Genomic DNA, 25,978 nt, shown 5'->3' on the forward strand with positions numbered 1-25,978 from the left:
ACAAGTCTCTTCTGCTTGTTGCCTGTCCTTAGCAGTGGTTTCCTAGCAGATATTCTACCATGAAGGCCTGATTCACACAGTCTCCTCTTAACAGTTGTTCTAGAGATGTGTCTGCTGCTAGAACTCTGTGTGGCATTGACCTGGTCTCTAATCTGAGCTGCTGTTAACCTGCGATTTCTGAGGCTGGTGACTTGGATGAACTTATCCTCCGCAGCAGAGGTGACTCTTGGTCTTCCTTTCCTGGGGCGGTCCGCATGTGAGCCAGTTTCTTTGTAGCGCTTGCTGGTTTTTGTGACTGCACTTGGGGACACTTTCAAAGTTTTCCCAATTTTTGGACTGACTGACCTTCATTTCTTAAAGTAATGATGGCCACTCGTTTTTCTTTACTTAGCTGCTTTTTTCTTGCCATAATACAAATTCTAACAGTCTATTCAGTAGGACTATAAGCTGTGTATCCACCTGACTTCTCCACAACGCAACTGATGGTCCCAACCCCATTTATAAGGCAAGAAATCCCACTTATTAAACCTGACAGGGCACACCTGTGAAGTGAAAACCATTTCAGGTGACTACCTCTTGAAGCTCATCAAGAGAATGCCAAGAGGTGTGCAAAGCAGTAATCAAAGCAAAAGGTGGCTACTTTGAAGAAGCTAGAATATGACATATTTTCAGTTGTTTCACACTTTTTTGTTATGTATATAATTCCACATGTGTTAATTCATAGTTTAGATGCCTTCAGTGTGAATCTACAATTTTCATAGTCGTGAAAATAAAGAAAACTTTGAATGAGAAGGTGTGTCCAAACTTTTGGTCTGTACTGTGTGTGTGTGTGTGTGTGTATGTATATGTGTGTGTATATATGTGTATACATATATACACACACCATTTTTTTTTTTTTAATAAGGCTCCATGTGACGGAAAATATTAAAGTAATGCTCACCTTACCAAACTGATGGTGCCAACACTTCAGACTTCTATCTCTACTTCCTGCTCCCTCTTGACATGAAGGAAACAACCGCTCAGCTATTCACTGGCAGAGACGGGTCCCGCGGTCGCCAGTGACTTCTGAGTGGTCGTTTCCTGACCAGGAAGTAGAGACTGGCAGGATACCGTGAATGTATAATATAACGTTCTCTACACAGAGACAATTGGACAATGTGGCGTCAATTTCTTTAACACTTGTTAGAATGAAATTACACAGAGTGTTGTTTTTTTTTTTTTTGTTTTTTTTTTGCGCCAAAGCCAGAAGTGAGCCTAACGGTAAAGAGATGTTTAAGCCCTTTCTTTATATTTCTTCCTTTTTTGGATCTGCTTTACTTTCAAAAACTGAATGTATGATCTCAGTCTTAGGCCTCATGCTCACAACCGTGAGGTGCGCAAATTGCGGATCCACAAAACACAGATACTGGCCATGTGTGTCCTGCATTTTCCCTTTCCAAATGTCCTGTACTATGTTAATAATGCCTATTCTTGTCCACAAAACAGACAAATAGAACATGTCCTATCTTTTTTACGTGGAGACGGAACGGACATACAGATGAGGACAGCACACTGTGTGCTGTCCTCATTTTTTGAAACGAATGGGTGCGCATCTGATCTGCACCAAAAATAGTCGTGTGCAGAGGTCGTGCTACATTTTTTCCCGGAAGAGTAAGTATTTTTTAGCCGAGGGGGAGTATGAAAGTTGAAGTAATTTTAAATGGATAATACGTAGCCTGCACTTGTTCACATCTACGTTTGTAGCCTCCGTCACAGATTTTGTTAAAAAGACTGGACAAAAAAATCCTTATATGCAGGACTTTTTTGTCTGGTAAAAAAAAGAGGATCCCAAACAGAAACTGAATGGATTCTATCATAGTCATTGGAGTCTGTCCAGCTCTGTTCCTGTCAGTTAGGCTGGGTGGACATCAGGATGATGCAGGATGAGAAGACTTGGTACACTACGATTTCCCATTCTGCCCAAAAAAAAAAGTATACACAAGCATATATGTGATATATATATATATATATATATATATATATATATAGATAGATATATATATATATAGATATATATTACACACACACACACACACACACAATTGAACTCTATGGTGATGGATACCAGAGTGTCATCTGTCTGAGGCCTCCATTAACATACAGTTTTTTTTTTTTTGTATACGTTAAAATCCAAGACTTCCATTATTTTCATTGTTCTGCTCATCTAACGGAGCAGAGCAACAGAAATAGTGGTGGTGTGAACTGGGCCTAAGAGGTGGGTATGCAGGGAACCATTACTGGTCTAAATAACATGAAGCAATTATAGCGAAGGGATAAAGTCCAGTCCAATATGGCGGATCTTCCCTGTACTTTATTACTTGGCTATAATAGCCTGCTGTGCATTCACTACACACTGCAGCACATACATCACACACCCTGCACTACATACACCAGTGTGTGGTGCAGTGTGTAGATCACCTTGTGGTGCAGGTCAGACTGGATGTCTGGGCTCCCCTGCAGTTGTCCAGCACTCCATTCCTCTTCAGCTCTACGCCATGTTTGTCGGTGTAATGTTATGTTTACCTACCTCGTGAGATTTCCCTACCCTCGTCACATCTGGTCGCACTGGACATGACGTGAGGAGGTGTGCTGCGCAGGCGCACAACGAGGGGGTGGGGAAATTTCACAGCAGAGTGCGCATGCGCCGGGAGCCTCGCCAGCGCTTAGGGTAGGGAAAAAGCACTGGCCCGTACGTAATTTTTTCCTTCCCGTAACCGCTGGTGAGGCTCCTGGCGCATGCGCAGTGTCGGCCGGTGTCCAGCTGAGAACATCCATCCGACCACCGCGCCTGTGCACTGGCCGGTGCAAGGTTTTTTGCCAACACAAGCGAAGCTACATTTTGGCGCCCCCCCACCTCGCAGCTCACCTGGCCCTGGTCCCGTCTGCAGCAGCTGGCTTCTCCTCTGTGTGTTCCTGGTATTTTCTCTCTGCTTCAGACAATAGCTGGTTTGAGGACCATATTTTTCACCCTCTAAGACGCACCTAGGTTTTAGAGGAGGATAATAAGAAAAAAATATTTTCCATTACACCTCAGGTCAGACCAGCCATCAGACCCCCAATGTTAATCAGACCTCAGATCAGACCCCCATGTCGGCCATAAGCCCCCCATGTCAGCCATTAGTTCTACCGGGCGTGTCATTCTTCTCTCTGGCGCGGAGCGCATCCAATCAGCGCGCTCCGCTCTTAGCCAGGGAGAAGACGCTCCAGTTCTCGCGAGATTCGCGAGAACTGGAGCGATTTCATCTATCCGGCGCCATCTCGCGAGAACTGGAGCGTCTTCTCCCTGGCTAAGAGCGGAGCGCGCTGATTGGATGCGCTCCATGCCAGGGAGAAGAATGACATGCCCGGGAGAACTTTTGAAGGCCCACCCAGTTGAGCCGAATCACTCATTAGCATACAAGGCGGCAAATATTCCGGAGGGCAGCGCGGACAAACGGGGGGCACTGATTGAAAAATGAATGACTGAATAAGCAATATCGGGGGCATGTAAGTAAGGCCATATCTTTAGTTTAACTTTCATTTTCAGGTGAAAGGTCCTCTTTAATCAAGAAATTTGATTAGTTATTAATTCATTTGTCACGAATCTCTGTAAATCTGGTATACCCAGGCCTTAGGGTATTGCCACACAGAGCGGCTGTGCTGCGGTGACTAACTAGGCACCCAATTAGCATCTGCCTTTCAGTTCATAATAAAGATCGCACTGTGTAGTTCTGCATTGTTAACGGCTGTGCAACACCTTTAAACAGGGTCTGTTGCTGGTATGTCTGTAAAGAATAAATCAAGGCAACTGGACGTACTGTAGATTTCTTGAAAACGTTTCGCTTGTTCTTCCAACGAGCTTTCTCAATTCTGAGTGATTGTCCAAAAATTCTGGGAATAAATATGTAACTGAATCAACATCTGGTAATTATACCCAGCGTTGGGTCAAAGGTGTTGATTCATTATTCTAATTGAAGTCAGTAGGTGATAAAGACTTCCCAGAAAAAGGTGTCAAGACAGAATTGTATGTGGCAGACAATAGATGTCTAACCCTCCCCCCCCCCCCGCCTCTATTCAAGCTTGGCTTCTCCATTTTTACGTAGATGGCCTCTTTCACGCCTCGTTTGTACCAATCGACCTCCTTATCAAAAACACGTACTTGTCTGTCTTCAAAGGTGTGACCTGTTCCTTTTAGATGTAAGTACACGGCTGAATCTTGACCAGAGGTTTTGGCTCTTCTATGTCTGCCACATACAATGCTGTCTTGACACCTTTTTCTGGGAAGTCTTTATCACCTACTGACTCCAATTAGGATAATGAATCAACACCTTTGACCCAACTCTGGGTATAATTACCAGATGTTGATTCAGTTACATATTTATTCCCAGAATTTTTGTACAGTCACTCAGAATTCAGAGAGCTTGTTGGAAGAAAGAGTGAAACGTTTTCAAGAAATCTACAGTACGTCCAGTTGCCTTGATTTATTCTTTACAGATATACCATGACCTGGATAAATGAGAACCTTCACAGACATGTTGCTGGTATGGGGTTTGGCTGGTTAGGTGGGGGGACACTATGCATATTATTGCTGTTCTGGCCTACAATCTCCTGCAGATTATTTGACAGTAAATTTGAAAGGAAAAAATCCAGCACCTCGATTTTTCGTTCTTAACGATGTTTTATTCCACAAAACCAAATATACAGCGGTGAAAAATCCTCAAGGTGCAAGCCCCAATACGGTCTACGCGTTTCGAACCAGATGGTTCTTAATCATGACCGAGCACTGGCTCAGCTATTTCTGTCGGCCCCATAGAAATTAATGGGAGCAGTGGGCGCACATGCGCAGGGCGCTCCCATTCACTTCAATAGGAGAGGCGGGGATCTGTGCCTGGTGGTGGACGGACCCCAGGAAACCCAAGGTCCTCCAGCCGCAACTCTCCCCGGCTCCGTTCTCCTTGTAGGTGCTGGTCCCACCTCAGGGATATGCCCCCATTGTCTAAGATGGGATAACCCCTTTAAGAAAGCGATTCACACCAGACATCCCAAGAATATTGCTGAACTGAAACAGTTCTGTATAGAGGAATGGTCAAGAATTACTCCTGACTGTTGTGCAAGTCTGATCTGCAACTACAGGGAACGTTTGGTTGAAGTTTTTGCTGCCAAATAGAGGTTCAACCAGTTATTAAATCCAAGGGTTCACATACTTTTTCCACCTGCACTGTGAATGTTTACATGGTATGTTCAATAAAAACATGGTAACATTTAATTCTTTGTGTGTTATTAGTTTAAGCAGACTGCGATTGTCTATTGTTGTGACTTAGATGAAGATCAGATCACATTTTATGACCAATTTGTGCAGAAATCCATATCATTCCAAAGGGTTCACATACTTTTTCTTGCAACTGTATATTTATGGCTGATGTAGGAATAAATAAGTGATGCAGAATAAATCTCCCTGCACTGTACCTGCACTCTCCCTCTCCAATATTCAGCAACACTGTCCCTAGCGCATGACCGCCTGCCACGTTTCTCCCTGTGCTCAGCTCACAGGACAATGGCAGGGATTAACGCGGATTAGGCTTCTATAGAGTTTATAGGGGATGGCTATCTGCGGATTGGCTGGCAGCATGGCAGCGTTCCTGTGCTTCTTACTTTCACTTTGTAAGACGTACAGCCACCATTTTAAGAAAAAGTGATTAGTTGCCACGAAGCGCAAGGAAATTTGGCTTGGTTCCGAATCGAAATTTTCTTAATATTTTTTGGACTGAATTTCGCTTTGCTCAACACTAATTATGACCTTTATCAAGTCATATATGGTGTGGGTGCATAAAAAGGAATGAGTACATGGCGCCACTGGAGGAGGAGAGAGCGCCGGAGATCCCAGGGTTATAAAATAGGCAGAGCTCAGGCACAGAACAATGATGGCAGCAATGCCCCAAGATTAGGGAACTCAATGCATTGTCACATAGAAAGTATTTCTGAAACATTCAGTGAGTCACAAACATAAAACGTAGAACTGCAATTTTCCGTTATCAATTGCTATGAAACTTAATAGGCGTTTTATTTCCTTATCTTTTTAAATGGCTCCTACTTGTCTAGGTGAGTGGTGTGTCCTGTGCATTTGGCCTTCAAAAATTCTCCTTAAATCTGAGGTCCAGTATTTATTAATTTGTTGAAGTAATGGTTAATCGCTGATTTTAGAACTGTTGTATTTTTGTGTAAAAGGAGCTGCCAAATCTCGTATTGTAGAATTACATGGGAGACAAGTGGCAGATGCTAGCATTGTAATGTTTTGTGGTATTGGCAGACGAACAGGAACAACCTATAATTATTACTTTTCTGTAAAGAGTCAGCTGAACATTCCATATTTCTTAGACGGTCCTGATCTAGGGAAGTATTGGGTTTACTTGGGAGGGTTCCTTATTCCAGCATCTAGGGAGAATGCAGCCAGATCAATGTCTACAGTCTCGGGCTAGGTGGCTTTCTTACTGTTTGAGCGGTTCTTCAGGGTTTTCTTTTATGCAAGTTATTTATTACATTTCAGATGGACATGAGTATTCCACACACACTTAGGTTTTTGTGTACTTCCAGTAGTTATCTATGGGGTCTATCAGAACATTTATGACTGGTTTTAAAAGATGTTTTGTAGAGGATAAGTGAAAATAACTAATGACGTGCGGACATTTGCTGGCTCATCGTGACGTGACCAGACGAGTGATATTACCCCTACTTTGTCATCACACAGAAATGTACCACATTTTGATGATAAGGAGACACTGTTTGTACCTACAGCGCAGTACTGCTTCATGCTTTGAAGGTCATGGACACAGTCACATTATTGATTCTAGATCTTTAGAAACCGAGGAATTGAAGACTTAATTGATGACTTGTCTGTGAAATAGGCTCAATCTTTCTGCAGAGTTGGCTAAAATCAGGGAAGAACAATCATTAGCAGGAATAATACGCCTGGCTGATGGCAGCCTTAAAAAAATATCACCTTAACATGTCTTTTTAGTTCTAAGTCGAGAATTAATAATCTCTCTATCGATCTATGTGTCTCCAGTATATAAAATTTAACCAAAATCTAAACCTCACTCCTATCTCCAAGACTGCACCAGTTCTCTGGAATACCCTACCCAGTTAGGTTAATTCACAACATCCACAGTTTTGGTCACTCCCTAAATACACATATTTTTTTTAGTGTCCTATCACTTCCTCTAATCTAACTCTTCTCCATTCAAACTTATTCTTCAGAACCTGATACACCATCTAACGCTATCCACCACACCAGGGACTCAGAAGCTCTACAGATATTGGCTGGTGACTGGCTCATGCAGCTTGTCTGGTTCTATGTTATGTGAGATTTTCTTAGATAAAGCCCTGCGGAATACGTTGGTGCTCTATAAATAAAGGTTAATATAAAAGAGCTATCTATGTTCTTGCAAAGCCTATTAGGGAGCAGTCATAAAGATAAGATGTCTATTCATTTATACAGTGTTAAAAAAAAACATTATATATTCTGGGAACTGCTTAAAGGGGTGGAGCAACAAAAAAAAAGTTTTTCAAGCCAGCACTTGGATTTGAAAACATTTGTAATTGCATGTAATAAAACATTTAGTACAGCCACTGAGTTATTTAATAAAATTGCACTGTATAGTGCCAACTGCTTTATTTTATTTTTTTCTCTCTCTCTCTTAGGGCAACTAAAGTAATAACTGGAATGAGGGAACTATAGTACCCTGAAATATTATCAAAATTAGGGTTATTCACTTTAGAAAAAAGACGACTGAGGGGAGATTTAATTACCGTCTTTTTCATCCCATAAGACGCACCTGCCCATAAGATGCACTAGGTGCCCATAAGACGCACCTAGGTGTTTGAGGAAGAAAATAAGAAAAAATAATTTTGAACCACAAGGTGTGCTTTTGGTGGGTTTTGAACTAATGGGGGATCTGTGGATGGCACTGTTATGGGGGGATCTGTGGATGGCACTGTTATGGGGGGGATCTGTGGATGGCACTGTTATGGGGGGATCTGTGGATGGCACATATAGCATCTTATGCTATAGTGTTGTCCACAGATCCCCTCCCCATAACAGTGTCCCTGTGCAAAAAGTGACCCCCAATACAGGGGGTGTAGGCCGGCAACTGGTGTTAAAATCGCGGTGGGGCCCGATGCTATCACTGTACTCTATTATACCGGGCCCCGCTCACCCCAGTATTCATATGTAAAGTGTAGGCAAGGTAGCGCAATCCACTACTCACTATGAAACTCCCGTACTAGCAGGCACTGCAGGCTGGCCGGTCACTCACTTAGTCATGGCGCATGCTCCTCCCACTTTATTAATGAAGCAGGCGGAGCCTGCACCGTGACAAAGTGAGTGACCAGCCAGCCTGTAGTGCCTGCTAGTACGGGAGTTTCATAGTGAGTAGTGGATTGCGCTACCTTGCCTACACTTTACATATGGATTGGCCACACTTTACATATGAATGCTGGTGTGAGCGCGGCCCGGTGTAATAGAGTACAGTGACTGCACTAGACCCTGCCGTGAGTCGCCGGCCTTCAGCCCCTTCTCCCCCCCCCCGCTGATACATCGCAGGTCGCGCTGTGCAGCATCGTGGCCGGCAATGTATTAGTGTTAGCAGAGTAAAAATGGCAGCATGCGTCTTATGGGGCGAAAAATACGGTACTATGTATAAATATATCAGGGGTCAGTACAGGGATCTCTCCCACATCATCTATTTATCCCCAGGACTGTGACTCTGACGAGGGGACATCCTCTGCGTCTGGAGGAAAGAAGGTTTGTACACAAACATAGAAAAGGATTCTTTACGGTAAGAGCAGTGAGACTATGGAACTCTCTGCCTGAGGAGGTGGTGATGGTGAGTACAATAAAGGAATTCAAGAGGGGCCTGGATGTATTTCTGGAGCGTAATAATATTACAGGCTATAGCTACTAGAGAGGGGTCGTTGATCCAGGGAGTTATTCTGATTGCCTGATTGGAGTCAGGAAGGAATTTTTTATTCCCCTAAAGTGGGGAAAATTGGCTTCTTCCTCACAGGGTTTTTTTTTTGCCTTCCACTGGATCAACTTGCAGGATAACAGGCCGAACTTGATGGACAAATGTCATTTTTTTCGGCCTTATATACTATGTTACTTCTCTGTCCACCTCACTAAGGTGGTCACACATGCTCGATTTAAATCTTCAACTGTCACCAGCCATGTCTTCTGTTAGAAGCTGTGGTAGTTACAAGGAAAGAGCTACAGCAGAAAGGGCATGCCCCTTGTGCTGCCAACCTGGAATGAATCTAGCAGAACAATTGGAACAATGAATGGGGAGATCTCTGGAGATTTGTGAGGTACATGGCTGGTTCTCACTTTGCTAGAGATGTACTGTATGATGTCTGAGTTTCAGTTTTTTATATCAATCATGGCATAAAGCCTTTAAAGGGTTTCCTCATGAAAGTTTCAGAATCGTTGGCAATTCCATTGTCTGTCCCCCACTAATTGGCATGTCCCAGCTACTTGTTGTAAAAGACTTCAGCATGGCACAGTTCATTAAAGGGACACTACACTACGCTAAAATCACATAACATAATTGACATGCTGCGGATTTTCAAATCCTCACGGAAACAAAATGTACATGAGACTTGTGTAATCTCATACACTTTGCTGGAACTGTACCACGGTGCAGATTTTCCGCACGGAAATCCGTGCAGAAAAACTGTGCGTATTCCGCAATGTGTGCGGAAACCTTGGCTTTGAAAGATGTGAACATGGCCTAAGCTCAGTGATTTTCTACGGATTTTAGGTACACATTTGTCCTTCTTTTACTACCTGATACCACAGTACTACAGCTTTACATTTTTACCAAGCTACAATCTCTGCTACAAACTCCGTAAGGCTATATTCACATCTTGTTGGAGGCTATGCTTGCTGTATTAGTATACATGAACCTGCTAGCGTATAGGTCAAATATATCCAGGGGGCTCCATTCACCCAATGGAGGCCAAAAGTGGTGTCCCTTTGACCTCCGTTGGATTCATCCCATGGTATGCTTAAACAGTTGGATATGTAGCAGCCTCCCATCTTAGGTATAAATCAGGAGATCCTCCCAACGTAAACTGCCTACATAGACTCCAAATATGGTGTGAACAGAGTCCAAGGCTAAATTCACACACAGTGGAGATAGAAAATTGATTTTCAGTTGCAGCAAATTGGCTTTGTGTGCCCGTTCCTATTTCAGAAATGTAATTTATACACCCCAGTAAAATATTGTAGTTTGTCACGTAATGTATGGGAGGGTCACAAATATGGAACTGTGGAGGTGTCCTAAAAGGTCAAGGACCTTTTCTGTAAGTGCTTCTAGATAGGATTTCAGCGAATCCAGTATATGGTTCAGATGGCTTTATTAGGTGCAGTTACATCAATGTGCAATGAGATCAAACCGATCTGTTCATCAAGATAGTACAAGATCCATGATGAAGACTTTTGATCAATATTCTGGATCTGTAGGAATGTTTCATCATGCGGTGCTACCAGAAAATGTCCTTCACTACTTCTGACCTTTCCATTGCACATGAACAGATGCCTGAGCCCACCATGGCAGGCGTTGGCAGCTTGACAACGTATACACAGGTTGAGCTGTTGTGCCCATAACATTAACTGTATAAAGGGAAGGGCACCTTCCCTGCTCAATGGTCTCTAAAGGGATTGCTCTGGGGAGTGTTAACTTTAGGAAAAACTGGATTAACGAATTAATACAGTGTTGTATTCCAATAGCAAGTCATCCCCTTTCCACTGGATTAAGTTATAACTAAAGAGTCAATTCTAATGAATCAAATACTTTCAGCCATATGGGGCACTGAGGGTCTGTCCTGATGCTTTAAGGGGTTATCCAACCCCTATAATGCCTGGGCCCCTCACACAGAATGTACTTTCCCTACTCTCTGGCACCCATGTCGCTCCTGATGCCTGTACTGCATCTCCCTGTCGTACGGGTGACGCTAAGGAGGATCGTCCCCTTTATGGCCTGCTATTGGCTGCTCTCAGTCTTTGGATGTTTTTATCCGTGCAACGGGGAGATGCAGCGGCGGCCATGTGGGCATCAGGAGTGACGCGGGTGCCAAGGAGCGAGATAAGTACATTTGGCGAGGCATTATAGGGGTTGGATAACATCTTTAAGGCCCCTTTAACACAAGCGAGAATTCCGCGCGAGTGCAATGCGTGACGTGAACGCATGGCACCGGCACTGAATCCTGACCCATTCATTTCAATGGGTCTATGTACATGCGCGTTTTTGTTTCACGCATCAGTTCTGCGTTGCGTGAAAAACGCAGCATGTTCTATATTTAGCGTTTTTCACGCAGACCTGGCCCCATAGAAGTGAATGGGGCTTCAGTGAAAAACACATTGCATCTGGAAGCAAGTGCTAAGAGATGTTTGTAAACCTTCAGTTTTTTATCACGTGTGTGAAAAACATATCAAAACACATTGCACCCGCGCGGAAAAAACTGACTGAACTTGCTAGCAAAATGGTGCGAGTTTCACTAAACTTTCATGCAAGCGCAGAGACTGCACTTGCGCCGCTGACATCTGGGTACGCCTGGAAGTGGGGACGGCAAGTGGATTCGCTCATGTCTAGTTTGAACTGTTAGATCAGTGGGGTCTAACTGCTGGGACCCCCTCTGATCACAAGAACAGGGGCCCTGTATCTCCCCATGTGAACGGAGTGGCAGTGGTGCATCTGCCACTGTTCATCTCTATAGGACTGCGGGAGATAGCAGAGTAGACTGCTCGGACTGTCTCTGAAAGTCCCTTAGAGTTTTAATGGAGTGGCAGTGCCTATGCTCATCGGTCATTCTGTTAGAATGGAAGATTTTGTCATACAGCTCATGAAAACCCAAATTTCCTATCTAAAAAAATTAGCATATTTCATCCGACCAATAAAAGAAAAGTGTTTTTAATACAAAAAAAGTCAACCTTCAAATAATGATCTTCAGTTATGCACTCAATACTTGGTGGGGAATCCTTTTGCAGAAATGACTGCTTCAATGCGGCGTGGCATGGAGGCAATCAGCCTGTGGCACTGCTGAGGTGTTATGGAGGCCCAGGATGCTTCGATAGCGGCCTTAAGCTCATCCAGAGTGTTGGGTCTTGCGTCTCTCAACTTCACTTCCCAATATCCCACAGATTCTCTATGGAGTTCAGGTCAGGAGAGTTGGCAGGCCAATTGAGCACAGTAATACCATGGTCAGTAAACCATTTACCAGTGGTTTTGGCACTGTGAGCAGGTGCCAGGTCGTGCTGAAAAATGAAATCTTCATCTCCATAAAGCTTTTCAGCAGATGGAAGCATGAAGTGCTCCAAAATCTCCTGATAGCTAGTTGCATTGACCCTGCCCTTGATAAAACACAGTGGACCAACACCAGCAGATGACATGGCACCCCAGACCATCACTGACTGTGGGTACTTGACACTGTACTTCAGGCATTTTGGCATTTCCCTCTCCCCAGTCTTCCTCCAGACTCTGGCACCTTGATTTCCGAATGACATGCAAAATTTGCTTTCATCCGAAAAAAGTACTTTGGACCACTGAGCAACAGTCCAGTGCTGCTTCTCTGTAGCCCAGGTCAGGCGCTTCTGCCGCTGTTTCTGGTTCAAAAGTGGCTCGACCTGGGGAATGCGGCACCTGTAGCCCATTTCCTGCACACGCCTGTACACGGTGGCTCTGGATGTTTCTACTCCAGACTCAGTCCACTGCTTCCGCAGGTCCCCCAAGGTCTGGAATCGGTCCTTCTCCACAATCTTCCTCAGGGTCCGGTCACCTCTTCTCGTTGTGCAGCGTTTTCTGCCACACTTTTTTTCCTTCCCACAGACTTCCCACTGAGGTGCCTTGATACAGCACTCTGGGAACAGCCTATTCGTTCAGAAATTTCTTTCTGTGTCTTACCCTCTTGCTTGAGGGTTTCAATGATGGCCTTCTGGACAGCAGTCAGGTCGGCAGTCTTACCCAGGATTGCGGTTTTGAGTAATGAACCAGGCTGGGAGTTTTTAAAAGCCTCAGGAATCTTTTGCAGGTGTTTAGAGTTAATTAGTTGATTCAGATGATTAGGTTAATAGCTCATTTAGAGAACCTTTTCATGATATGCAAATTTTTTTAGATAGGAATTTTGGGTTTTCATGAGCTGTATGCCAAAATCATCAATATTAAAACAATAAAAGGCTTGAACTACTTCAGTTGGTGTGTAATGAATCAAAAATATATGAAATTCTAATGTTTATCAGTACATTACAGAAAATAATGAACTTTATCACAATATGCTAATTTTTTGAGAAGGACCTGTATTTTAGCAGAATGCCCCTTAAGTAGCCATTGTGTTCCATTTATTTACTACCTTAACAGTCCCAGTTAATAAGTGAGCACACTTATCCTTCTCGTTGGGTTCATATATGATCCATTATGTACAGTGCCTGTTAATATCTAATCTCCCCATTAAATCTGATGTCTTTTATTTGATTAATAATGCGTGTATTGGTCCTTCTATGTGTGCTTTGTCATGGCTAAGCATGCTGCTCTAACCTAACGTTACACCATCGCATGGAGTTTGTATGTTCTCCCCGTGTTTGCGTGGGATTCCTCCGGTTCCTCCCACACTCCAAAGACATACTGAAATTTACCGTAGATTGTGAGCTCCACTGGGGACAGCGAATTATGACAATGTTTGTAAAGTGCTGCATATAAAATACAGTATGTAATAGATAAAAAATAAATGTTGGTCCTTATTTCTATTGTGGGTCTGGTCCATCTACTTCCTAGTGCCTCATACTTTACTAGGATACTCCGGACTAATGTCTTCAAAGGCATATTGGCTGAAAATATCCTAGGACACGTGCATAGAGACAGGCTATTATGTTCTGTTTTTTTCAGGGACATGTTCAATAATGGAGAGTATTTTTTTTTCTGTTACCTATCTTACCAAGATTGGAATAACGGTCAGCGTTCTTGGGTTAATATTGGATTTATCATGTATATTAATGATAGATATCTGTTTGAAATCTCACGTTGAGACTGTGTGAATTGAATGGATGAGTGTCATGTCCTCATGCATATATTTTACTTATTTCTCAGGGGAAAACATTGAAGGCCTGCGGGAGAATGACTATCTCTTGATTCACTCATGCCGGCAGTGGACAACCATCACAGCCCACAGTTTAGAAGAGGGACATTACGTCATTGGGCCGAAGATTGAGATTCCTGTGCACTATGGAGGTATGCTTACAGAAATATCAGTGCTATATTTTGTAGCAGTAAATGCAACGGTTTACAGTTTCACTTTTTATCATCATTGCCATTGGTCTGATATTGTCTGGGAGTGGACTGGAGTATTGGGCAAGCCGTATGCAAGCGCAGAGTATGTACAAATTCCAGTCAGATGTTCAAGCCTATGGGTACGGCCACATGGGGTGGATATACTGTGGATTTTCTGCCATGGATTTTTATGCATAAGCTACAAAGTAGATGAGATATTACCAAATCCATCAGCCACCTCTGAAGGAAAAAAATAAATCCTGTGTGAAAATTAACCTACGTTGCTAATTTTATATCTATAACATGTCAGTTTCAATTGCAGATTGCGACCACAACTTTATCTGTAGATAAAGACATAGTTTGCACATGCCATTCATTTATCTTTTCATTTTTAGGATAATTTATAAATGTGTCCATGAGGCACTTGGTATACATTTTGATTAAAATGCATAGGCCCACTCACCACGTCAAGGTGGCCTCTTTCCAGTGGGTCCCTAGTGTGCTGCCTGTGTGGTCCTATTTCAACAACATCCATCCCCTTTTTATTCCATCTACTTTGCCGTCTCATTGTCCAGATTTCAGAAGAAGACATTTTCCACCTGCAACACTTTAGGAATCTGTATCAATAAATTGCACATACAGTCAACCCCTGTATATGTATAATAGCCAAATCTATATCCCCTGTTTAATCCCAGAGGAATCGACAAGCTTCTTCAGTTTTCCTGTTGTATCTCATGCACAGTAGCTGCAACATTCTCTATAGTTTCTAAACGTTCATCTGCATTTGTATAGTGGATTTTTATGGGTTTTATTGGTTTCGAACATCCAGACAAATCCATTAGTGCGTCATTTGTAGTCAACATGGAAATACCTATGACTGTAGAATACAGTGGTCCCTCAAGTTACCATATTAATTGGTTCCAGGAAGACCATTGTATGTTGAAACCATTGTAAGTTAAGCAATCTGTTCCAAAGCCCCAAAATGTCATCCAAGATGAGAGAAAATGAAGATGTAAGAAAAGCAAGAAGATAACTAAGACAGATAAAACAAGTCCTTACCTATAACAGTCAGGAATAGCTGCTAACTATAACTAATCCAGCTATTTTACCAGAGAAGAGGCCTTGATTGGTTGGATCTGAGTCTGATGTGCTGTATGTGGAGTTTAGCTTCAACTTGTGATGTGTCAGAAAAGACCATTGTATGTCCAAAATATTGTATCCTGAGGCCATTATATTGCCCTGTAATCTGACTTTACCTGACCTGGGGTCTAGGATATTTGTGAGCAATGTGCACAGATGTCGACATTTATTGTAAAGTAGGGCTAGGACCTGCACCTACCTGACTTTGATGGCATATCCTAGCAATTCCATCAAAGTCTAAGATGAGCCAACCCCTTTAGGCTACATTCACACGACTGTATGTGTTTTGCGGTCCGCAAAAATGAATGGTTTCTTATCCAATCCGCAAAAAAAACGGAACGGACACGTAAACAAAATACGTTTGTGTGAATGTAGCCTTAAGGGGACAGCAGTCCCTTTTCTCTGCAGGAACCCCAACTCCTGAGTCACTGCATGACGATTGGCTGGAGGCTTTACTTCTGATCACACTTTCATGTCTGCTGCCAGGCTCGTCTATGGCAATTTCTGTGGAAACGTGATGCGTACCTAATCTGCTCCCAGTTATGTAACTAGCACATTGTTAGCATAATCAATAATGACTTTTTTTTTTGTGCAGCATTTTATGTAATGACATTTGAAATGCTCGGATGTTCGGTGCCTCCAGCAATGGGACATGATATTGCGGTTTCTCTCTTCTGTGCCGTGCTTCATTATTATCCCTTTGCAAGTTTTTGAAAACCGAAGAAGAGAAAATGAAATGAAACAATTCTGATGCAGGGGATAGTATGTAACTGTTATGCTGAAGGCCCTTCAGTGTGCAGTAAAAATGTGACAATACAGTTTCTTCACATCTGCATCGAGCCTAACAAAGTGTAAAGGACTATTGGGGGCTATTTATCATCTCCCTGTGCCACTTTCCTGGCATATAAAAGTCGCAAACACCGCGTTTGTGACTTTTTACATGACACTTGCATCAAACTTTGTCACAAGTGACCGTTTTACAACACCCTCAACACTTTTCAAAAAGAGAGTGTGGCCAGCACTCTCGACACAAGGTCATCGGCGCCAATTTTTTGGCAGAAATGTATGACGGCTCCGAGCTGCCGTAGATTTCATTATGGCGCAGGGGCCGCCAAAGGATGCGCCTTATTTATGAAGAGACGTGCACCTTGCCATAAATTAGGCGCATCCTCCAGCAGCGCTGGAGATTACAATGAAGGATCTGGACAGATTTTTGTTGCGCCATGAACACGCAGTTATTCTGCAAGAAGAATGAACATGGCCATACTTGTAGATTCATACGGAAAAGCCAAGCACGGTATGAGGCCCATGTGGAGTAGCCCCATGAATGAGGCTAAATCTCTTGCAGATCCATTGGCACCTCTAAGATACTTTCATGGCAAAAATCTAAATGTCAAGCTCCAAATCTGCCATGAATCGTATTGTGGCAAATCCAATACATATGAAAGGGAATGGAATATATTTCAGTTTCAATTAGAGGTGCTAAACCAGTATTAAAAGCTGTGAAAATTTTAGTATTGGTCACCGTTGACCAGTAGAGCTCTCCTTTTTGCTGTTGCCCAATTTCAACTTGAATAAATTAATTCTATATTTTTGCTATGGTTTGTTACACTGTATGTGTCTTATCAGATTGGATTGGATTGTCCATGAAAGCTTTCTGTGCAGTCGTTTGTTTGCTATAATGTTTATTAGGACTAGAAAATTACAAATATGAAATCGGAACTGATTTGCAATTCTTGGTTTCATGGTTGGCCATCTGTTACTGTAATAGATAAAGGGTTATTTTATATTCTCTCTGTATGTGGTGTAAAGGTTTGCGGTTCATATGGATTCAATGATAAAATTCTGCATCCTACAAATGACACAGTGATGTTTTCCTACATCTCTTATCACGTGGTGGTTTCCCACCAAGACTAAATGAAAGCAGGGGACCATGATGGCAATAAAATCTTTTGCAGTTTGAATATTTTCTTTGCTGATTCACTGGGTTTTAGATAAGGAACAGAATGGTGTACAGAATAAAAGAAGCATTACTCACCTCACTGTTACCCCACCGTTGCCGTTCCAACACTTACTGGGACCCTGCTGATCTCTTCTTCCTGTTCCAGGCTCTACACACACAAAATTACTAGAAATGTCTGCTCATCCAATCACTGACTGAAGCAGGTCCCTGCTGTGACCAGTGATTGGGTGAACGGACATCTCCTGCCATTTCTTGTGTTGAGCCCAGATTAGGAAGTGGAGAAGAACAGTGAGGACTTGGTAAGTACATATATATATATATATATATATATATATATATATATGTTTTAACATCATACTGCCGTTTATTTGAAATAATTTATCCCACCAAACCACCCCTTTTAAAAAGCACTGTTCAATAGAACCATCTATTTACCGTTTCCTATATTAGTTACCACGACTACGTTGCCTTCATGTTTCTGTTCCATGGCCGTCTTTGTAGCATCTTCCTCTCTTGGGGCCAGAGGAACTGTTCCCTGTTGCATTGCTTCTCTCTGACGTTGGATGGTTGCGTTCAGCGGGGAAAGCAGCTTGCAGTGAAATGTATGCTTACGGGCAGCCAGAAGTGGGTTATGTCAGGAGACTGTGACCCCCTTTTTATGACAAGGACTCAAGAAACTTGCCAACAGGACAAAAACATGGAATTTTGACTGAAAAGAAAATCGGGTACTATGGTACTAGTAAGGTCATTTGATATATTGGTACAGTAGGCTTCTAAAAATTTGGACTTAAACACACAAAAAAGCACCAAGTACTTCTTTAATTTTGAAAGTCATGATCAAGACAAAAGAACATGCATATGGCCCTTCAGGTCAGTCATCTGTATGTTGTATGCAGACCGGTGCCGTTAGCAAGAACTTCACTTTGCCTTATCGACCTTTTTATATTTTTTAGCTTATTTTTTATTTATTTTTTTGAAGACCATTTATGACTCCGTATAAATATAAAAAAGAGATTCAATTTTTGTGACCGTCTATTGCAATGCTCCTCCTGCAATGTTATGTGACATGAATATGCGTTGCGGAGAAGCTAGAACAGCTGTGACTTGAACTGTGGGTTGTTAAAAACTTGTTAAGACCAGTTTGATTAGTTAATGCTTTTTATAATAGGTGTTCATTACTTCACTTCATCCTGTTATTAGAGGGGACGGCATTGCAAATGCTTATAGGGCTGATCTGGTTTTGCTCTTGTTCTGTAAGGCAGGGTTTTGAAGCTCAGGTTTTTTTAGATGCAGTTTTTAAAGCGGAAGCCAGGAATGGATCTCTAAGGGGTTGTCCCATCAAGCCATTTCCACAGTGAGATAGGACTAAGCACCAACCCTGGTTTCAGCATAGCAGAAACGGAAAAGCTTCTGTAACTACGAGAGTTAAGGGGTTTTTCTCAACCCAGACGATGGGGGCATATTGTTAGGATATGCCTCCATTGGCTTATAGGTCCAACCTCTGGGACCCGCACCTATGATCACTTCTATGGGGAGTACACTTGGTGGTGGCTGGACAAAAGTCCTCCAGCCACCACCTTGCGGGGCTCCGTTCCCGATATAGGTGCGGGTCCCATCGGTGGGACCTGCACCTATAAGACAATGAGGGTATATCCTAGGGATATGCCCCCATTGTCTGAGATGAGACAACCCCTTTAAGGAAACAACATAGCTCTCATTAATGACAATGGAAGTTATGAAAAAAGCAGAGCGTCTGCCCAACCAGCTGTTTCTGTAAGCCCAGCCATCTGGGGCTGGTGCTTAGCCTCATCTCGTCACAGAAACAGCGAGATGGGTCAACCCTTTAAATGGAGGAACATATAAAGGAAATACTGAGTCTTGTGCTCTTTTTCAATCCTCTCCTGACTTTAGCTTCAGAAACTGCATCTAAAATCCTGGAAATGTCCAGTCATGTGAGTAACTGCTTGGAATGGAAATGCTGTGATTACAGTATCGGTATTGTCTGTGCCTAAAAGTATTTTTAAAGGGTTTACCTGGCTTTTTTTTTTTATATAAATGAAGCTAGTATATGCCAACTATTACTTCCTGTTTGCTTACTTCTTGATTTTGTACACTTTCTTGTTGGCACTTGTTTATATGTGCCTAGTGGCGTCGCTAGAGGGGGGCGAGGGGGGGCAAATGGCAGGCGGCGTCCGTCCAGGAGCAGGAGAGGTAAGTGTTTTTTTTATTTTATTTTATAAAAAAATGTGGCTGCTGGGGGCATTATGGGGGCTAATAGGAGGCACATGGGGGCTAATAGGAGGCATATGGGGGCATTTGGAGGCATATTTGGGGGCTAATTGGAGGCATATGGGGCATTTGGAGGCATATTTGGGGGCTAATTGGAGGCATATTTGGGGGCTAATTGGAGGCATATTTGGGGGCTAATTGGAGGCATATTTGGGGGCTAATTGGAGGCATATTTGGGGGCTAATTGGAGGCATATTTGGGGGCTAATTGGAGGCATATGGGGGCTAATTGGAGGCATATGGGGGCTAATTGGAGGCATTTGGGGGCTAATTGGAGGCATTTGGGGGCTAATTGGAGGCATATGGGGTCTATGGGGTTAATAGGAGGCATATGGGGTTAATAGGAGGCATATGGGGTTAATAGGAGGCATATGGGGTTAATAGGAGGCATATGGGGTTAATAGGAGGCATATGGGGGCTAATTGGAGGCATATGGGGGCTAATTGGAGGCATATGGGGGCTAATTGGAGGCATATGGGGGCTAATTGGAGGCATATGGGGGCTAATTGGAGGCATATGGGGGCTAATTGGAGGCATATGGGGGCTAATTGGAGGCATATGGGGGCTAATTGGAGGCATATGGGGGCTAATTGGAGGCATATGGGGGCTAATTTGGGGCTAATTGGAGGCATATGGGGGCTAATTGGAGGCATATGGGGGCTAATTGGAGGCATATGGGGTCTATGGGGCTAATTGGAGGCATATGGGGTTAATTGGAGGCATATGGGGCTAATTGGGGACTAATTGGAGGCATATGGAGCTAATAGGAGGCATAATGGGGGCTAATAAGAGGCATAATGGGGGCTAATGAGGCATAATAGGGGCTAATAAGAAGAATAATGGGGGCTAATGAGGCATAAGGGCTTATAATGGGGGCTAATGAGGCATAAGGGCTGATATGGGAGTGATGAGAGGCATAATGAGGGCTAATGAGAGGCATAATGTGTCATCCACAGATTCCCCATAACAGTGTGTCTTCCACAGATCCACCATAACAGTGCGCCTGTGCACTGACGAGAGACAGAAAGAAGGGGAAAGAATCCGTCGAAGCAAGCAGAGGACGGCACAGCAGATGACTCAATAGCTTCTTTTGTAAGTAAATTGTTTTATTATAACTGTATCCCTGCAGACCGCAACTCTCTCGTATTTTGTAATCTTATTTCTATATACTTATTTTGTTTTTGCCCCCCCATTTTTGACTGTGGTATCTTTGTGCCCCCCCTATATATTGTTCCTAGAGTCGCCACTGTATGTGCCTCTGATGAAAGATGGGTGGTCGTACTCGGCTTCAGTAAAACCAGCAAAACTACTTCTGCTATGATTCCCCTGCTTCCAAGTTCCTTCTTGTGAAAGCCCATCCTCCATGTGATGATTCATAATTTTTGAACTCACAGAGGGGAGAAGTCTATATAATACTAAAAGATCAGGGTACTTTCACACTTGCGTTGTTTGATTCCGGCAGGCAGTTCCGTTGCCTGAACTGCCTGCCTGATCAGGCAAACTGTATGCAAACGGATGTCATTTTTTCTGACTGATCAGGCATTTTTCAGACTGATCAGGATCCTGATCAGTCAGAAAAATGCCTGATCAGTCAGAAAAATGCCTGATCAGTCAGAAAAATGCATTGCAATACCGGATCCGTTTTTCCGGTGTCATCAGGCAAAACGGATCCGTTTTTTTATTTTTTTTCATTTTTAAAGGTCTGCGCATGCGCAGACCGGAATGACGGATCCGGTATTCCGGTATTTTGAATGCCGGATCCGGCACTAATACATTCCTATGGAAAAAAATGCATTCAGGCAAGTCTTCAGTTTTTTTCGCCGGAGATAAAACCGTAGCATGCTGCGGTTTTCTCTTTTGCCTGATCAGTCAAAACGACTGAACTGAAGACATCCTGATGCAAACTGAACGGATTACTCTCCATTCAGAATGCATGGGGATATGCCTGATCAGTTATTTTCCGGTATAGAGCCCCTGTGACGGAACTCTATGCCGGAAAAGAAAAACGCAAGTGTGAAAGTACCCTCAGACTGGTTTGTTATTTGTGCCTATTACTATAATACTACTATAATTTGGAAAGGTGGGTGGCCGGTTTCAGGAAGAAACCAGACGACCTCTGGGAGATGCCTGAAAGATTCTGCTCCACCGCTCCGGTTCTTTATTTATCCGACTGCAGCCGTGACCTCATGTCGGCCACGTGACTGCTAGAGCCAATCAGTGGCCGCTTTGGTGCACCCACTAGTGTACATGCGTTCAAAATGTGTGCGCCTCCTACATGGCAACAAACTAACATATTTTTTCAAGGATTTGTTAAAATGGCAAATTAAACGTGTTTTTCAGATCATTTAAAAGCCTGCCTCAGTAAGGCTACTAACTCTTTGTCGAACACTGTAGAACTTGCTGTAAGTAGGGTTCCAACCCCGTTAGTAGTAATAAATACAACTGCAGCATCAGGCCTTCCTCACACTGCCCATAGCATAGAAAGTACTGACCAGAGTGTATATATTAGTCAAAAACATGGTGATAAGACATAGTAAATATGATTTCCATCAAATATGATATTTTGTCTGAATTGCAGTAAACATTTGTATTTATTGAAAAACATGTATTACAAAGATATATTACAAAAGACGCACGTTATCCTGGATATCACGAGTTCCATGTGATGACATGCCATATCTCATCACATGGAACTCATGATATCCAGGATAACGTGTGTCTTTTGTAATAGTTTTACTGAAGCTTTTTCCTCCGGTTTTGGATCTCAAAACTGGAAAGGAAAGCACATATGTAAAAGTAGCAGACTTGTATCTAAGCCATGTTGGTGAATGCACAAGGGAAGAGATCAAGGCTTCATTTGTATCCTGCCAGTTCCCAATTTTAGCTGAATCAGGCACTTCAAACGTCTCATATTCGGAAATTTTTCCCTTCTTACCACATATATACCTATCTTTGTAGGTGACCAAAAAGAGGAGAAAACAGATCTTAGTGTGTAATATTAGGGAGTTGCAAGTATAGCAGTCACTTCATGTAATCTTATTGGGAGCATTTCTGTTAAACCAACATATTAAAGGGGTATCCTGGTTAGATTGCTATCCCCTATCCACAGATTGATTGGGGTCTTACCGTTGGAACCCCCATCAATCACGAGAAAGGGGGCCCCCGTATCACCTGCAGCCCCCCTGAAATGAACAGTCGCTCCGTTGATTTCTATGGGAATACCGGAACTTCCATAGAAATGAATGGAGCGGCCACACACATGTGTGACCAGCTGCTCTGTTTATTTCAGGGGTTATGGGGACCCGTTCTCGTGATCTGTGGGGCTCCCAGCGATAGGACTCCCTCTAATAGTTATCCCCTATCCTATGGATAGGGGATAATTTAATCTAACTGGGATCTCCCCTCTCCAGACATGTTTATTTTAGTAACTCTTTGTATTCCCCATGTAATACCAATTCTGGAGCCTCTATTCTTATCACTCTGTGCTGTGCCATTCCTTTATTATTCCCGCTAAAAGTTTACAAATAAATTTACAAGCAGTCTGCAGTAAAGATACTGCTGGGTGTTACCAGTAGTGGGTGTGTCTGACTGTCCAATCAGTGCTGCCAGTGTCAGTTTGTGCAGGGACTCCCCACCGGCTGGTAACACCCATCTGTACCTTTACTGCAAGCTGCTGACAATTGATTCATAACACAACACCGAGTCATAAGAACAGATGCTCCAGAATTGTTATTACATGGGGAATGCAAGTAGTTACTAAAGCCTACATGTCTGGCGAGGGGACAGCTCCTGTTTAGGGGAATGTGATTCGGTGCAGGTTGCTCAGCAGAAGGCAGATGTAGAAATGTAAGTGGGAACAATCTAGAAGATGCATGGCTGATTAAACCTTTCTAAACTAAGCGAGTAATGTGAAGCGTACTTCTATGTGCAGAAATGTGGCGGTGACGCAGATGTCACATGCAGCGCTGTCTCCCCTTATAAACAAAATGCTTGTGTCTTCTAATTACAGCCATTCTTCCCATTTCCTGCTCTTAGATCCCACTGAACAGCAATAAAGAAACCACTAGCGTGGGTAAGAATGCTCCCATTGTGCCTGTCGGTGGGCTGAAGAGCCAGCAGGCAGGACATACACTGCCGCGCGGCCTGCGCTGCACATGGATTACTGAGCACGTTGATTTTTATCTCACACTTTTTTTTCATCTTAACTATTTACATATCTACAAATATGAATGTTAGGAACAGGAAATTAACCAAATGAATTACTATAATCATTTACGTCTGAATCCCTATATAAAAGGCCGAGTACTGAATCCTGTCTGCATCATGGTTTCCACATATAACCCTTTCTTCATGGGGGATCTTTTAATCTTTTAAGACTTTTTAGGTATTGGTATATTTTCTTTGGAATCATTTTACATGGCTGTTTGCCTTGAACTGAGAAATGGCTAAAAAAACACCTTGCTGTATATAGTCTCTGCTTGTGTGTAATGCCATCAATGTCAGATGGTCGCACGTCTGGGGTCTGCTGTCTTGCAATGTCAGGTTACACGTCGGGGACCCGCTCCTACCTCCAGAACGAGACCCCCCGAATTGAACAGAGAGCACACTGTGCATGCGCGGCCACCCTCTCTTCACCGTTATGAGAGTTCTGAAAATAGTCATGTACGGTGTGCTGACCTTCACTTCGGGGGTCACCTCTGGGACCCGCTCCTATCTGACATTGATGGCATATCATAGCAGTACCCATTAATTCCGAGATGAATCTTGGGATTGTAGATCTTTTTAGGTCCAAATTGCACCAAATAATAAAGTTGTGGCCTAATATACAGATAGTTTAGTAAGGAGCAATTTAATAAAATTATTAAGGCATATTTATGCACTAATTCCCCAGGTCAAAAAAAAGGACGTTTAAGGATCAAAGAGGGACAGAGGGACTTGGATCAAAAAGAGGGACTGTCCTCCCAAAAGAGGGATGCAATAGATCATCAATATTAATGGCTAGACAAGCCATACACATTAGATTTTGGCATGTGTTATGGTGGCCTCCCGTCTCTCCCCTGACAGCTGATGTTGAGGGAGATGAAGATTGGGCAGGTTGGATTCAAGTGCCTGATCCTTTTATTGGCAGGGAAGCACCACTGGCAGTGCCCCTCCCCCACTTACTATGATACGGATTGGCTCTGGGTGTGTTCCGGGAAACTCCCACCCTTTTTCAATTAAGTTCAGTCAGTTTTGTCTGCGATTTGCGTTCAGTTTCTTCTGCGGGTGCAATGCGTTCTGATGCATTTTTCACACACGTGATAAAAAAGTGAAGGTTTACAAACCTCTCCTAGCAACCATCAGTGAAAAAACCCATCGCATCCAGACTTGCTACCAGATGCAATGCGTTTTTCACTGAAGCCGCATTCACTTCTATGGGGCCAGGGCTGCGTGAAAAACGTAGAATATAGAACATGCTGCGTTTTTCACGCAACGCAGAACTGATGCGTGAAAAAAAAAAAAACACTCATGTACACAGCCCCATTGAAATGAATGGGTCAGGATTCAGTGCGGGTGCTATGCGTTCATGTCGTTCAAGCATGTGGGTCAACATACAAGACCAATAGGAAGGAGCTACATAAATGCATTTAGGATGGAATTGAAGAAGATGACAACAATGAACTCATGATGTTCAGTGACTTACTGTTGTTTTCCAATTTGCTCTGGCTCTCAAAATAAGACGTTTGATAAAAACTGTGTCCAGGAAATCATTTTTTCTACACTTTTCTAGGAAAAAAAAAATATTAATAAGGTTCTTCTGCAATTCCATACAAAGTCTTGTGAAGTGCTCCTGGTGAAGTGGAAACACGCACTGTGCTGTGTGGGCTGTGTTTGTTCCTGCTCTTCCAGTTACATATGTACTGAAGCGTTATTTTTCCTGGAATATACTTGAAACAAAAATGCTGTTCCTGCCTTCAGAATTAGAGCTGGTTGTGACTACAACTGGTCTGAGTCACGGAGCGGCCTGTGCTTTGCAGCCCAGCTGACAGGTTCATTATGCTGCTATTGTTTGGTTGAATCTGAATTCCAGATTTATTGTTAGTTATAATGTTTTTACTAATACCCTATTATTCTTGTACAATGATCTTATAATGCACCTTTAGGGTTGCCCTGATATGGCACTGTACAAGATAGCACATATGAGACCTTAAAGGGGTGGTTTCACGTCAGCAAATAGCATTTATTACATAGAGGAAGTTAAGACATGGCACTTACTA

At 43.0% G+C, this 25,978-nt stretch overlaps 1 protein-coding gene across 1 annotated transcript in view; it reads left to right on the top strand.

The window, feature by feature from the left end:
* Window positions 1–25,978, top strand: part of GAREM1 (GRB2 associated regulator of MAPK1 subtype 1) — a 157,271-nt gene that overhangs the window by 16,170 nt on the left and 115,123 nt on the right. The window contains exon 2 of the mRNA XM_044294980.1: window positions 14,151–14,291. Coding sequence (XP_044150915.1) covers window positions 14,151–14,291 — 141 coding nt within the window. The remainder of the gene's footprint in view (window positions 1–14,150; window positions 14,292–25,978) is intronic.

Source organism: Bufo gargarizans, chromosome 5, assembly GCF_014858855.1.
Source record: "Bufo gargarizans isolate SCDJY-AF-19 chromosome 5, ASM1485885v1, whole genome shotgun sequence".
Classification (NCBI taxonomy): Eukaryota; Metazoa; Chordata; class Amphibia; order Anura; family Bufonidae; genus Bufo; species Bufo gargarizans.